The sequence below is a fragment of the Drosophila teissieri genome, chromosome X (genome assembly GCF_016746235.2).
Source record: "Drosophila teissieri strain GT53w chromosome X, Prin_Dtei_1.1, whole genome shotgun sequence".
NCBI classification, from domain to species: Eukaryota; Metazoa; Arthropoda; class Insecta; order Diptera; family Drosophilidae; genus Drosophila; species Drosophila teissieri.
Window position 1 is genome coordinate 4,019,122 of NC_053034.1, and position 10,995 is coordinate 4,030,116.

General features: G+C 52.2%; 5 protein-coding genes across 5 annotated transcripts; 4 read left to right on the top strand and 1 right to left on the bottom strand.

Moving 5' to 3' along the window:
- The first annotated feature begins 63 nt into the window (after positions 1-63).
- LOC122623705 (torsin-like protein) lies at positions 64-1,320 on the top strand. The gene is made up of 2 exons (XM_043803003.1): positions 64-316; positions 382-1,320. Exons 1-2 carry the CDS (start codon positions 121-123, stop codon positions 1,209-1,211), a joined length of 1,026 nt encoding a protein of 341 aa, XP_043658938.1. The 5' UTR covers positions 64-120; the 3' UTR covers positions 1,212-1,320.
- On the bottom strand, positions 1,253-2,024 carry LOC122623706 (39S ribosomal protein L30, mitochondrial). Its single transcript, XM_043803004.1, has 2 exons — positions 1,808-2,024; positions 1,253-1,735 (listed from the first exon to the last, which is right to left on the bottom strand). The coding sequence occupies exons 1-2, from the start codon at positions 1,933-1,935 to the stop codon at positions 1,321-1,323; spliced, it is 543 nt and encodes a 180-aa protein (XP_043658939.1). The 5' UTR covers positions 1,936-2,024; the 3' UTR covers positions 1,253-1,320.
- A 1,501-nt stretch (positions 2,025-3,525) lies between these two features.
- Positions 3,526-4,029, top strand: LOC122624749 (helix-loop-helix protein 1). The gene has a single exon (XM_043804436.1). It carries the CDS (start codon positions 3,526-3,528, stop codon positions 4,027-4,029), a length of 504 nt encoding a protein of 167 aa, XP_043660371.1.
- Positions 4,030-4,970: 941 nt separating this feature from the next.
- Positions 4,971-8,857, top strand: LOC122624613 (protein Flattop homolog). The gene is made up of 4 exons (XM_043804268.1): positions 4,971-5,103; positions 7,853-7,989; positions 8,046-8,355; positions 8,471-8,857. Exons 1-4 carry the CDS (start codon positions 5,077-5,079, stop codon positions 8,756-8,758), a joined length of 762 nt encoding a protein of 253 aa, XP_043660203.1. The 5' UTR covers positions 4,971-5,076; the 3' UTR covers positions 8,759-8,857.
- A 226-nt stretch (positions 8,858-9,083) lies between these two features.
- Positions 9,084-10,868, top strand: LOC122623950. Its single transcript, XM_043803349.1, has one exon. It carries the CDS (start codon positions 9,084-9,086, stop codon positions 10,827-10,829), a length of 1,746 nt encoding a protein of 581 aa, XP_043659284.1. The 3' UTR covers positions 10,830-10,868.
- Positions 10,869-10,995: the final 127 nt, after the last annotated feature.

Genomic DNA, 10,995 nt, shown 5'->3' on the forward strand with positions numbered 1-10,995 from the left:
AACGACAGCCAGCCCTGTTGCACGCCACTGGTAAAAATATCGATAGAAACCGGCGCAACAAAGGTGTTGTCTTCCGCCTATCGAGCAACGGCAACTCAGCGCATTCCGTGCACCACAAAGATGAGCTTCATGTCCGTCCTGCCGCTGTGCCTTAGCCTGCTGGTGATCCTGCCGCATCCCCTGCAGTCGCTGGAGCCCCTGACCATGGGTGCCATTGGCCTCGGCGCACTGGGTTTCGGGGAGTACTTTAAGGAACATACATATTGCAGGTTTACCGAGTGCTGCGACGATCGGAGTATTCCGGCAAGTATAGCGGGTGAGTGGAAGATTTCTATACACGCATATAGTGACGCCTCAGTGACAACCATGCGGGCATTACAGCATTGAAAGATTCGCTGGATAAAACCCTCATCGGCCAGCACATTGTAAAGCAGCATCTCATCCCGGCACTGAAGGCGCACATCACTGCAGGCAGCAAGTCGCGGAAGCCGCTGGTCATCAGCTTTCACGGACAGCCCGGTACGGGCAAGAACTTTGTGGCCGAGCAGATAGCGGATGCCCTGTATTTGAAGGGCTCCAAGTCGAGCTATGTGACCAAGTATCTGGGACAGGCAGACTTTCCCAACGCGAATCAAGTGGGCAACTACAAGATGAGAATCAATCAAGAGGTGCGCAACAGCTTGCGTCGCTGCCCGAGATCTTTGTTCATCTTCGATGAGGTGGATAAGATGCCCAGCGGTGTCTTTGATACGCTCACCTCGCTGGTGGACTACAATGCCTTCGTCGATGGCACGGATAACACAAAGGCCATCTTTATCTTCCTCTCGAACACGGCGGGCAGCCATATAGCCGGTCATCTGGGCAGTGTGATGAAGAATGGTATGCTGCGGGAGGAAACGCGGCTGAGCGATTTTGAGCCCCTGTTGAGGAAGGCCGCCTACAACATGGAAGGCGGTCTACTGAAGACCACAATGATCGAGTCGCACGTTATTGATCATTACATTCCGTTCCTTCCGATGGAGAAGGGGCATGTGGTCAAGTGCCTGGAGGCAGAGTTCTTGAGGTGGAATCGCAACCCAAAGCGATCTGACAGCCAGCAAATCATCGAGGATATCATAAGCTCCTCGATTAGTTACGATCGCACGCACAGCTTGTTCGCCATTTCGGGTTGCAAGACGCTGGAGAAGAAGGTTTCAATGGCCATCAACTGAAGGCGAACTTAAATGCGTTAACATGCGTACATAAAGTGGCATTTTATATTAATAAACTTTTTTTTAATAATAAACTTTTTTTCGGGAATAAAAAGTGAACAATAATCAACTACCAGGGATTTAGCCACTTGAGGCGGGCATCTTTGCGCAGAAGATCGGTGTCCAGACGCTTGGGCTGCTCGTCGTAATCCTGGCGAGCCGCCAGGCGGGTGTCGATGGGTCCCAGGTCCTTGGTTACCAGGCACTCACCGTTCTCCTTGAGTATCGTATGCCGGACATCCTGGGCAGTGGGCTCTCCGTAGGGAAACGTGACCGGCGTCACCTTGACCAGGTGCTTGATCTTCCACAGGCGGGCATTGTTCTCCGGTATGTTTTTGACCACGGTAAAGTCGCTCTGCTTTCCGTCCAGTCCCAGATCCTTGAGGATTCGCTTCTCCCAGTAGGGATTGCCCTTTACCGGCTTGATGCGCTGCACCCGGAAAAGTTTCGCCGGCTCCACAGGTGGATCCTGGTGATCGGGAGTCCTGAACCGTATAGAAGAACCGTATAGACATTAAGAAATGCTGCGTTTTTCTTCCGTTGCTGTGTGTACGCACCTGGGATAGTAGGTGATTCCCTCGAATTTCTGGCCATTTTTGTAGAGGAACTTCTTGTTGTGCTTCCCGTAGTTGCGCACTGACCATGTGCTGCTCCTCAGTGGATTCAGCAGTCTTCCCAGGTTCATCTTAATTTATTATTTTTACTTTTTACCGTGTAAATAAAATGCAAAACGCTTATGAAATAATTGGTGTTGACCTGTCGATAACGATCACCCAGACCATCTGGTTAGCTGGTCACCTATCGATAGGCAGCATGGACACTGCTGTTAAGAGAAACGGAAACAATGTTAACCGCTTGCTGTTAACCGCTACGATTCAAATCCAAAGGCGGCAAAGTTAAAAGAGTTCATTTATCATTTAAAAATGGAAACTAGTGAAAACTTTCGTAATAACCTGATTATACATGTTCGTGTTTTAATAAATTATTTTCAGTATTTACTGAGAAAATAGAAATAGTTTTCTTTTCGTTCATTGCTTATCGGAATGCACAGCATCCAGGGGATGATATCCACTTCGCGAAAGGGGCGGTCTTATGGCAAACGCTCCGCCATTTTGTCCACTACAATTGGCGCTCATCCACGAGGGTGGTTAACTTGGCATTGGCTGGTTTCCTACGAAATGGGGTGGTTTCCGATTTGGGTTATAAAGGAGGCTGCAGCTTCCTGACCGGAAGTCAGTTCCATTTGCGCTTCCATCCGGTGAGCCCAGTGTCGAGTCCAGTGGCAAGTGGCAAGCAAGGATATCTTTCAGTCAACTCAAGGATCTAGGATTACTCTGCACCTGTGACCGCTGTAAGTTCGGGTTGCAAAGCGCTGTGGCACACCGAAAGTTGTGAGCAAGGACACTGAAGTGAAACAAAATCAAGCTAAAGATACAAATAGTTGAATTGAGTCTCACTTGAGTCTCTCAGCCAGCAATTTCCTAATTACCTATCTTGACCATGTGCACTTGACATAAGTACAGCAGTTTCAAAGTCTTCAGGGAATTTGAGTTACACCCCCCATGAAAAGTTCTTGAAACTAGATCAGATTTCCATCTTCCCCAGGGAGCAATAGTCACGTCTTCGACTTGATGCAATTCGTGTGACTTTTCAGACGAAGGCAAGTAAGGAGAAAACCCCATTAAATCAATGGATATAAAATCATACGCAAACCGCAGGAATGGCAAAGGGTGGCCAAGTTGAGGGGCTACAATCTGTGAGGTTTGCCAACTCCCGCGGGCAAATAAACGTGCCGATTGTTCAGCTATTTGTGTAGGTGTGAAAATATGTTGCGAATAAACAATCGGCACAATGCAGCCATAATAAGCACAATAAGTACAATAAGTACAATAAAAATAAATGAAAATAATAGCAAACGCAAACAGTGCGCACCGAAAGGGGTGTGTCCTTCGGAAAGGACGACACACTCGCACTCGCACTCACACTCGCACACCCTTCATCACAAATGTCCACAAATGAACCATAAATAATGCGAGTGCGAGTGCGAGTGGCGAATTATTTGATTTGAGGACTTTCGACTGCAAGGGTTATGATTGTACTTAGCTTTTCGAATGGCAGGGATACACTAATGTGAAGTGGGAAGTTTAGCTGCAGCACATCCCAACTTTAAACCACTTTCGCATCCATAGCCTAACCTCTGACCCCATGTCCATTTGCAGCACTCAGGAGCAGGCAATCGGGCAATCAGAGGTGCACATAGCCACGTAGCTGGAGGATGGTCTACGATATGAGCCACATGGCGGCGGGTCCGCCGCAGAGCATTTCGCTGAGTCGCTACTACCTGGCCGACGAGGACGAGATGGTGGGGCCGAACAATCCGCATCTGGTCAACGAGGATTACGCGGCCAGTACGACGCTGGACATCGATAAGCGTTTCCAGGCGCGCATGGCCTGCGAAACGGCCGCCCAACCGGCACCGCCGCCGCCGCCCACGCCGGCGCCACGACGCCGGACCACGCCCATCGCCCACCTGGATCCCTCGGAGCTGGTGGGCCTGTCGCGGGAGGAGCGACGTCGTCGCCGGAGGGCCACCCTCAAGTACCGGACGGCGCACGCGACCAGGGAGCGGATTCGGGTGGAGGCCTTCAATGTGTCGTTTGCCGAGCTGCGCAAGCTGCTGCCCACGCTGCCGCCGGACAAGAAGCTGTCCAAGATCGAGATCCTCAAGCTGGCCATCTGCTACATTGCCTATCTGAACCACGTGCTGGAGACGCCCTGAGACAGCGCCGGCGTCTCCAGCTTCGCCACCAGCTGCCTCTTCAACGAGGCCAACTTCTTCGCCCCCCCGTAGGAGGTGGGGGGGCGTGGCAGCCCAAATCAGCAGGAGGCGTGGCCAGAAGGCCCGGCGACAAACTCGGCGATGTGCAAACCAGTTCGGATGAACAGATCATCCGCATGGAGTCACTCAAGGAGCATCCAACCTCAGTGTTTGCTAACCTTTGGTTAACTGATAGATGCACTTTTATGTTATTTGTGGTGGTTTTTGCTTTGTTTCACGATCTAACCTAAGGTTAAAGTACTTCACCATTCACGCGAAATATATGAAATGTAAGGTGGCCAACTTTTGAACGAAGATGGTGAATAGATGGTGAACTATCTCAAGTTCATGCTGTACAATTACCAATTCGCACTATAGTTTGTAGAAATATCGGATATAACAAAGCCTAACCAAATGCTAACACTAGTAACTAAGACTTATTTAGTGAGATTTCCAATAGTATGAACAATTAGATTGATGGGAGAGCAGTGCTTACTCCTCAGCGGAAAACCTTGACCATGGGTTATAACCAAGAAACCAAGAAACTAAGAAACTAAGATACGTTTTTTTTGTCTAGCCCTTAAGTCGTGATATTTGTTTATACTCAAACGATAAATATACGTACATATACGTGCATAGTACTCGCAACGAAATGCTTGTGTTTTCCTCTTCTCTTCGCAACTCGAAACTCGAAACTCCCACACACGACTTTGTGTGGGACCCCAGCTGCTGTGACCGAGTTTTCCATTTGTCTGAGCGCTTTGCTCGGAAAAGCCAGATGCTAACCCGCACCCACCGCCCCACCCACTGCCACACCCCCTCGGAAAGCACGTGTATCCACAAAAGCGGGCGTGTCCTCTGCGCCAAGCCCCGCCCACTTATGTAGAGCAGAAGCAGAAGCAGAAGCAGAGCAGCCTCTGCCTCAATTATCAGAAATTAAATCGACGTTTTTATCATCATCAGTGAGCAGGCCCCACAGAAAATTTGGACTTTTCGGCAAAATTCAAAATGGCCCTTAGTTTCAGCGCACAGCAGGTGAGAGGAAAAAGAAGTGAAAAGGAAGCACCCACTACTTTGTTTGTTTTGGGAGGCTGTTTTCAATATCCATAAATAACGGCCTAATTTCGTTGGCACGGGCAACGCCGTCTGCCTATATATATACTATATATATATCTATATATATATTTTCGCAATAATAACAACAAGCAAACGTGGCAATGGCAACCAACTGGCTGCCAGCGCGTTATCCTTTTCCCTCCTGTGAGAAAAGGACTCCTGCATTCCGACAGTCGACCGTCAGTTTGTGGGTCTGTGTGGGTGCTATTCGTGTGGCTGTGGGTGTGCGGACGTCGGTAAACAAAAACAAAGGCCAGGCGACGAGGAAATTGGCTTAAGTAGAACTGGTTGTTTCGGTTTAATCAGTTCTTTTAGATAATATAATATAATAAGATATATACTATATATATTATATATATTTATTGGCTAGAACTTCAAACTCTTGGCAAATTTGTTTCTTTCCTAGCCACTTTGTTGGTTTTTTTTGGAAAATATATCGCTTTCTTGTTTTCGAGTGTCGCACGCATAACGTAACCGTAACCGTTACCGATTCGTTACCGCTTCGTTACCGCTTTGTTACCGCTCCGTTACCGTTTCAGTTCGCTCCGCTTTTTCGTTACTCCCCCCGTCTAACGCCCACCGCCCACCGCCCCCTTTGCACATTTGCAAATAGCGACAGTTAAAGTTTATTTACTTGGTAACGGTTACTTTGGACCAGAGCCCTTGCCACGCAACTCGTTTGCGGAGTCCACAGCTATTCGCCATATACACACACAGTCGCAACGGAATCGGTTAACTGCAAAGGTGACGGAATTTCGAAAGAAGCATATTCGAAAGGCGCCACTCGAGACTCAATTCGCAGCGTTAATGATTTACCCATTTGGGCGAAGTAAATTGAAATCGAAATTGGAAAAGGAGAGGAAGGAGCAGGAGCAGGAGCAGAATCCACAGGATACGCCACTTTGGACCAAAGGACAGTCGGTGGCAGAGCGTGAAATTAGCTTAAGTGCTTGTCGCCTCGACCAGGACACACACACAAACACACACACAGGATAGCGAAGGATACAAGTGCGGCAGGAGATACGAGCTACAAAAGTATAAATGTGAAAAAGTAGAATACTAGTAACCCCATCTACATCGCCATCGCATCGATTCATCCTTGCACGTGTTTGCCAGCTAGCTTTTTGACTGTCTAATCCTGCGGATGCGAGTGCAAGGACACCATGTGATAAATTGCACCCCAGAGGGTTGCCATAAAAATCATCGCCTGGCCTTCGCTGTAGGGGTGACCACCTCAGCCAAGGGGTGTGCCAACTACACCATCTATCTATCTATCTATCTGTGTAGCTTTGTATCTTTGTATCTATTGTGTTGCGTACCATAGATACCAAGATACCAAGTGGCGTAAGCTCCTTTTGTTGCTAATTGAGTTTAAAATCAATTTGTATTTTTCACGCCGCAATTTGTTCGAGCGTACTTGCTACATGGCTACCACATTGCCACATTGCGTAATTGCCGTGCAAATTTAATTACAGTGCCGATGCGGTAATGCTGGTGACCCACAGCCACGCGCTGCGAACGTGCGCCACACCCACTCATCCAGTCATCTACTCATCTACTCATCCAGTGGAACACCCACTGCACCACCCACACCACCCATCGATCAAGGGCTCAATCAAGTGGTGACAACGGAGCGCTCCGCGTATCGAGTTACCAGCGGAGGTCCATTTGCATTCCTTAATTGAAATCCGTACGCGTGGGAAGAGCACGCAGCTTCAAAGCTTCCTAGATTCCAAGCTTCCGAGGCTTGAGTCCTCCAAAGTTGAGGCCCCACTTGGAGTGGTCCATGTCCTTGGTATACATCTTGGAGGTGAACTAGTATGCCTCTTGGTATAGCTCTTAGTGAACCTCTTTGTGAATCTTGCAGTATACCTCTAAGTATACCTCTTAGTATACCTCTTAGTTTATCTCCAATTATACCTCCTAGTATCTCTCTTACTAAACCTCTAAATGAACCTTCTAGTATACCTCTTAGTATACCCGTTAGTATACCTCTTAGTGGTCAACTAGTATACCTCTTGCATCTCAACTAGTATGCATCTTGTAGCTGAACTGCATACATCCTTCCTTTGAGCTTATACCTGCTGCTAGCATATTGTTTATGCACCCATTTCACTAGTAATACTCATTCAATTATGCCAAATAGTTGCCGCCAATTGCAGGCAATTGCAGGCATATTGCTGGGTATTCCTGGCATTCCTCTGCCCGCTTAGCGCTAATCCTCCTGATAAATGAGCCGGACTTTCGGAGATCAGTTGGCTCGCTTTTTTAGCAGAGTTTTGAGTTTCGAAAGGCAAACACAAACAAGGCATTAAGTGGCATTAGACGAATGCCTTGCTACACATGTTCCGGCGTAGAGATTACGCCGTGTAATTGCACCCACCTCCACTCGCACGGGGTGGCTTCCGGTTTTCCCAATGCCACGTACTGCGGGGTGGGCTTCAATTTTCCCTCTCCCTTTCTTTCCTTTTTTTATTTTATCAATTGCCTTGTTTGCGCCGGGACCATAAATAAGGGCATTACCCAAAGGGGCGACTGCGAGTGCGTTTTCCTAACAGGTGTCTATCGACTCCTGGCTAATCCCGCCCAGATCCTCACCGCTGCATCCCCTCCATCTTCTCCAACTTCTCCATCTACTCCATCTACTCCATCTCTCTGCTCGTTGCAGTTCGAGGGGCGATTCCAGTCGAAGCGGCTGAGCAACTGGGAGTACCCGCGCTTCTCGCCACCCCGCCCACGTGGACTGCTCAAGAACGCCAGGATTGTGGCCGCCAACAACGGACACCTGCTGCCCGGCGTGAAGAAGTAAGTCCAACTATTGCTATTCCTGGAAACTGAAACTGAAACTGCTTTTTCCGCAGGGAGGGCAACTCCTTTGGCCAGTATCGCGGCACCTACGAGCTGCCGCGGCGGATAACGCGCTCCTTCTGCGCCCACTACGATGCCTGCCTGAGTGGGCGGTACAAGTTCGTGGCGTTTCCGCGTGACCTGTGCTGCTGCCAGCGCGAGAACCGCAGGGCACTGGCCTGCGACCAGCGGACGACCTTGGGCCACCAGGACGACCCGCACTGGATGCGCCAGCGCTGCCAGACGAAGTGCGAGGGCCTCAAGCAGCTGACGGAGCTGAGCGCGCGCAGTGAGCGCTGCAAGCGGGCCAAGTGCCAGGTGGTGGTAAGTCATCGTCGGGGTCACCCAGCTTTCTGTTAGAGTTATGTGCACTTTCAAACTGCACCCCGCACTTGCTATGTTCACTTTCACCCACAACTTTCCCCAAATGCACCCGTAGAGCGAGAAAACCGTGCGCATGCCGCCGAAGGCCATCAAGGCGGCCTGCGTGGCCATCGAGAAGCGGCGTCGCAAGCGCACCATCACCGCCTTCGCCAAGGGACGTGCGGCACTGCATCCCAATGAGCTGACCAAGCCGAGTCCAGCGGCAGCGGCCACTGGCAAGCCGAAGGACAAGCCCAAGGACAAGGAGGCGGGCAAGAACAAGGACAACAAGGACAAGGCGAAGGATAAGGGCAAGGAGCGGGAGAAGGAGAAGGAGCGCAAGGCGGCCAAGGGCCATTCGTAGCATTCTGTGGTGTGAAACCCAAAGAACAAGAAATCAAATCAAATTCGATGTAAATCTGTAAAGTAGAAAATACATTTCAAAAGGGCTGCACAAATCAAAGCATATATCTTATAATCCTGGCTATATCTTATAACCTCACCAAGTGCACCCACTTACGTTTAAGCCACCTGTACATACATCTTCGTCTTCATCTGTCCATCTCTTCTCCACCCATCTCATCTCATCCCACCCCATCTCATCCCATTCCATTCCATCGCAACCGCACCACCATCGCCTTGATCCACTTATGTGATCCACTTAGAAGTGAACCTCCTCCAAACCAACCATGTCGCAAACAGCTCTCCCAGAACTGAGCTACACGCCCGGCGAGCTCACGGAGCCGCAGTTCCGGCTGCCCTCGCACCAGGAGCTGCTCGACCAGAAGCGCCTCTCCACGGACAGCCTGCCACTGGGTCGCCTCAGCTTGGACACCAGGGACACGCAGCCCATCAAGTACCGGGAGCAGCTGGGCTCGGCGGCGGGTCGTCAGTTTCCCGCGCTGGCAGCGGCACAGAATCGCTATACGGATCACTTGGAGCGCGGCAGCGAGCTGAGCTTCTCCTGCCTGGAGCCGGGCAAGGATCTAATCTCATTGCCAACGGTGGGCGTGCGAAACTTTGACCCACAACCCGCTACTGGTGGCGCCAACGATCCGGATTTGATCAGGAAGATGCCGCTGCACTCGATCACGGAGAAGCCGAACGAGCGGTGTCCCTCGCCGGTGGTGCCGGCCTATGCCAACTTCGAGCTGGCCAAGCGGATGCACCAGGACAACCTGGACCACCAGCCGCTGCCCGATTGCGTGGCCGACCTGGCGTTCCGGCGGGCGCAGATTGCCGGCGGCCATGCGGGCCTGGCGCTGGAGATCGATCCCATTGCCACGGGCGTGGGCGTGAAGACGCACAATGCGGGCCCGACGCACTGCACCAAGATGAAGGTGTTCCGTCCGAAGACCGGCGGCGGCATTGTGCCCCGTGCCTTGGGCAATGGCGATGCCTATCGCGGCGTTGGCTCAGCGCCGGCCAAGAAGATGGGCCCCATGGACTTGGCCATCTGTTGGGACTTCAAGCCGGCGAATCCGGCGGACGAGCCACGCCTGGCCAGGCACATCGATGGCACCAACGACTCGGCCGGACCGGCCGTCTTCACCTGCGTGAAAACGCCGCGCGAGGAGCAGCCGTCGGACTTGGGCCGTTCGGCTGGCGTCTTCACCAGCACCCTCGGCGAGGCGGACTTCTTCGACAAGGACATCCTGCGCAAGCGAACGGACTTCGGGGGCACGCGCCTGGATCGCGAGGATCCGTGCGCCTGCGACTACTCACCGCCGGCCAGGCAACGGGCACGCAGCGTCTCCCGCGACTCCAGCGCCTCGCATTGCAGGCGAGGATCGGGCATCGGCGCAGCCACTGGCGGCGTGAGCTTCGGCAACCTGGCGGAGCTACCAGGTCGCGGCATGCCCGACCGCCTGGCCAAGCAGTACCAGTCGTCGCCACTGCTGGGCGACAAGGCGTACCAGGCGCTGCGCGAGAAGTACTTGGGACCGGACTCTGGACAGGATTGCACGGCCCCCAGTTGCCGGCCAACGGGTGGTCCGCCCTGCAAGCGGGACGTTCTCCTGCGGCGTCCGGCGCGCCGCCTCTGCCACAAGGTGGCCCCAGCACCCAGATGCTGTGCCCCCTCCTTCGGCGGCCACGGACACGGACATGGTCACTGCCTGACCAGCGGCGGCAAGGCGGCCTTTCGCGCCGGAGTGCCCAAGCACAATGCCTCCGGCGACTTCGTGGGCATCGAGCCGGGCTGTGGAGGCGGCGGCGGCGGCGGTGGTCGGGTGCTGGTGGTGCCACGCCCTCGGCAGCCGTATGCGAAAAAGAACTACGACATCGAGACGCTGGTGCCGCCCTTCCAGAGCCAAGCGGGCGGAGCGGGGCAGGGCGGCTATCCGGAGCACTGGCGCCTGGCCAGCGTCTACCAGCACGCCTACAAGCCCATCGACCAGCGGAGGCGCCCCCTGCTCCAAACGGTCTACAAGTAGGTGCGCTACACTCCTGTCCGTTCAGCATGTTGTCCGCTCAAGAGAGCAGTGTCCGCAAAGTATAGTAAAAAGATATAACAAATAGAACATAACAGCACAGATTCCCGAAAGCAAACATATAGTATAATGATAATAGATTTGTTTCCCAATGGATTGCATCTCATGA